The following is a 3,055-nucleotide window of genomic DNA, read 5'->3' on the forward strand; positions in this document are numbered from 1 at the left end:
AGATGAGAGAGCTGCAGCAAAGAAACTGCCTTTTCCACTACAAGCTGCATGTAGTGAGTATAGCTAAAGAGTATACACTTTTCAACAGGGTTTATTATAGAAAGGATATTTTAAGTAATTATTTCAATCATCAACTTACTTCATTTCCAAATGGGTATTTTACATATGCTAGATTTGAGTGAAAATAATGCAATAATTTTAAACCACTAGTTTTTATTGTTCATTTTCCAACCAGTGGTCCACATCTTGGGGTTTCCTTTTATTTCCCTGTTCACAAAGCTGCTTCCAAATGCTTACACTTTTTCTAATGTGTATATGTCTAGAAGCCCCTAGCTTCTGATTGCTAGCTTAGTTAAGACCTGATTACAGCTGAGAAAGAGGTCTTTTTTATTTCTATATGAAAGACACCCTCCATTTAGAAGGCAGGGACCTGTTCTCTCTTGATATTAGACAAATCTTCAGGGGCAGGATCCAGTTCTAAAGGCTCTTCAGGCTTTCGCTGATCTCCTAAAACCAGTGATTCTAATTTTACCACTGGGACATCTGTTGTCTGGAGATATTGATAGTCAGTAGACATATGGTCTACCAAAGCCTCATTTACAGCAATGTGTTCAGATGGTGGAGGCAGAACTTCAGCAAGGATATCTTCTATAGAGAATTGTGTAATAAAGTCCTCTTGAGCTGCTGGAAACTGTTTGTCAACAGGGACCATTTCTAAAGTAGTTTCTTCAACTGATGGATGCTGAAGTTCAACAAGGGATGCCCCAGCTGGTGCAGACCAAACTTCAGCTGGGGTATCTTCTTCAGGGGCCTCCTCAGCTGGTGCAGACCAAACTTCAGCTGGGGCCTCTTCAGCTGTTGGAAACTGTACTTCAGCTGGGGCCTCTTCAGAGGGGGCCCCCTCGGCTGGTGGAGACCAAATTCCAGCTGGAGCCTCTTCTGTAGGGCCCTCCTCAGCTGGTGGAGACCAAATTTCATCTAGGGCCTCTTCTACAGGGGTCTCTTCAATGGGTGGAGACTGAACTTCAGGAGACATCTCATTTGGTGGAGGCTGAACTTCAGCTGGGGCCTCTTCTGCAGGGGCCTCCACAGCTGGTGGAAGCTGAAGTTCTGAGGCCTCCCGTGTAGAGGGCTCTTCAGCTGATAGAGGCTGAGCTTCAATATAACCCTCTTCCGAAAAGGCCTCTTGAGTAGGGATAGACTCTACTTCAGCAGGGGCCTCTTCTGGAGGAGTCTCCTCAGCTGGGGAAAGCTGTACTTCAACAAGAGCTGCTTCAACTTTTGGAGGCTGAACTTCAGCGGGAGGCCCTTCCGAAAGAGCCTCTTCACCCGGGGTAGGCTCTGCGTCAGCAGGGCCCTTTTCTGCGGGAGCCTCTTCAGTTGGCGGAAACTGAAGTTCGGTAGGGGAGTCTTCTGCAACCGTCTCCTCAGCTGGCAGAGGCTGCACGTCAGCAGAGATCTCTTCTGCAGTGGGAGGCTGTACTTCACTTGGAACATATTGCTCATCTTCTGAAAGTTCCAAAGAACCTTTTATGCTTTGTTGACTTAATAGTAATCTGCTGGTATTTATCTGCCCAGTTGCTTCGTCTTTACTTGTTGAGGGTTGCAATTCAGGATGTTCACTAATGAAAATCTTCCCTGAGGATTTACGCTTCTGCACAACTTCATTTGACTTTGAAAAAGAGGCATCTGGCCTGCCAATAACCACTATTTCTGTTTCACTAAAGTACGTCTGCTGTTCCTTGTCCACTTGTTCTTTTTGAGGAATGTTCATCATTGTCCAGTCCCCAGTACAACTGGTCTGCTGAGATCTGTCTATTTTTAATTGAACTGAATGTCTGCTTGGTGGAATGTCTACTTCCTGAACACTCTCTAGACATTCAGGGACTGCTTCTCTCAAACCAGCTGGCTTTTCTTCAGGTACCGCTGTTTCACCAACTGACTTGGTTTCTTCTTTTTTCTCTTCTACAGCAGTGTCTGTTTGCAGAGATTTATCAGTCTTATCCTGTACTCGCTTTCTCTTTGTCCAAGTTTGCTGAAGTTGGGAAGATACTCTGAGAGATTCATAGTTGACTTTGCTTCCAGGAATATTACCAATACTAAGGGTAGCTTTAGGGCCAGACGGTTGTGATATAGGCAAGTGTTTCCTTTTCTCTGTCACTTCAGTCTGCTGAGATTTGTCTACCATTGGTAGGCTGAGTCTTCTTCTCTTTCGAATTTCTTGTCTCCCTGCTGAGATAGGCTGATCAGGTTCATCATTTTCTTCCATTTCTAAAACTGGTGAATTTCAAACATACCAGTCTTCAAGTAGTTAGTCATCAAGAATCACAAATGTACCAGACCGGTAAGCCTGTGCCTTTCTTCATTAAGTGTTGTTCTGTTGAGCTACCTTAGAAAAAAGTAATTCATAAATCATTGCATTCTGTACTACACTCTTGTTGGATCCCACCTTACTCAGTAAGCATCTTTCTTGTTTAGTCTCTCATATGACTAATCTCACTTTTAGAATTTTCCTTTAAAGGTCTATGACATCACAGTCAATTCTCCCTACAAGGTTCCATTGGTGGTATTCCAAGCACATTTTAACTTGGGATAAACACTCATAGACAATGGCTGCAAGTGAGGGAGCTACTGTTTGAAACATCAAGTTGAAAAAAGCATTTATCTATCAGAGGAACATCAAGTAAACTCCAGTAATGCTGCTTCCTAATAGTCGAAAGTGATATTTTTGAACTTTCAGTTCTGTTATTTTCATCCTACTATCAAAGACAGTTATATTGCAAAACTCAGAATGCTGCAGCTTATTTTCAATTGTTGGAGAAAACGACTGACACATGTATGTGGCAATGTTCTATCAAAATGTATACTTACATGGGGCGCCTAGGTGGCTCAGATGGTGAAACATTTGCCTTCGGCTCAAATCATGATCTCCAGGTCCTGGGATCAAGCCCACATTGGGCTCCCTGCTCAGTGGGGAGTCTGCTTCTCCCTCTCCCTCTGCCTCTCCCTGCTTATGTGCTCTCTCCCTCTCTCTCAAATAAATAAATAAAATCTT

The 3,055-nt window shown here is 43.5% G+C and overlaps 1 protein-coding gene across 1 annotated transcript; it reads right to left on the reverse strand.

The window, feature by feature from the left end:
* Positions 1-348: 348 nt before the first annotated feature.
* Positions 349-2,478, reverse strand: FSCB (fibrous sheath CABYR binding protein). The gene has a single exon (XM_002926988.3). The coding sequence runs from the start codon at positions 2,267-2,269 to the stop codon at positions 416-418; it is 1,854 nt and encodes a 617-aa protein (XP_002927034.1). The 5' UTR covers positions 2,270-2,478; the 3' UTR covers positions 349-415.
* Positions 2,479-3,055: the final 577 nt, after the last annotated feature.

This window comes from Ailuropoda melanoleuca, chromosome 20 (genome assembly GCF_002007445.2).
Source record: "Ailuropoda melanoleuca isolate Jingjing chromosome 20, ASM200744v2, whole genome shotgun sequence".
Taxonomy (NCBI): Eukaryota; Metazoa; Chordata; class Mammalia; order Carnivora; family Ursidae; genus Ailuropoda; species Ailuropoda melanoleuca.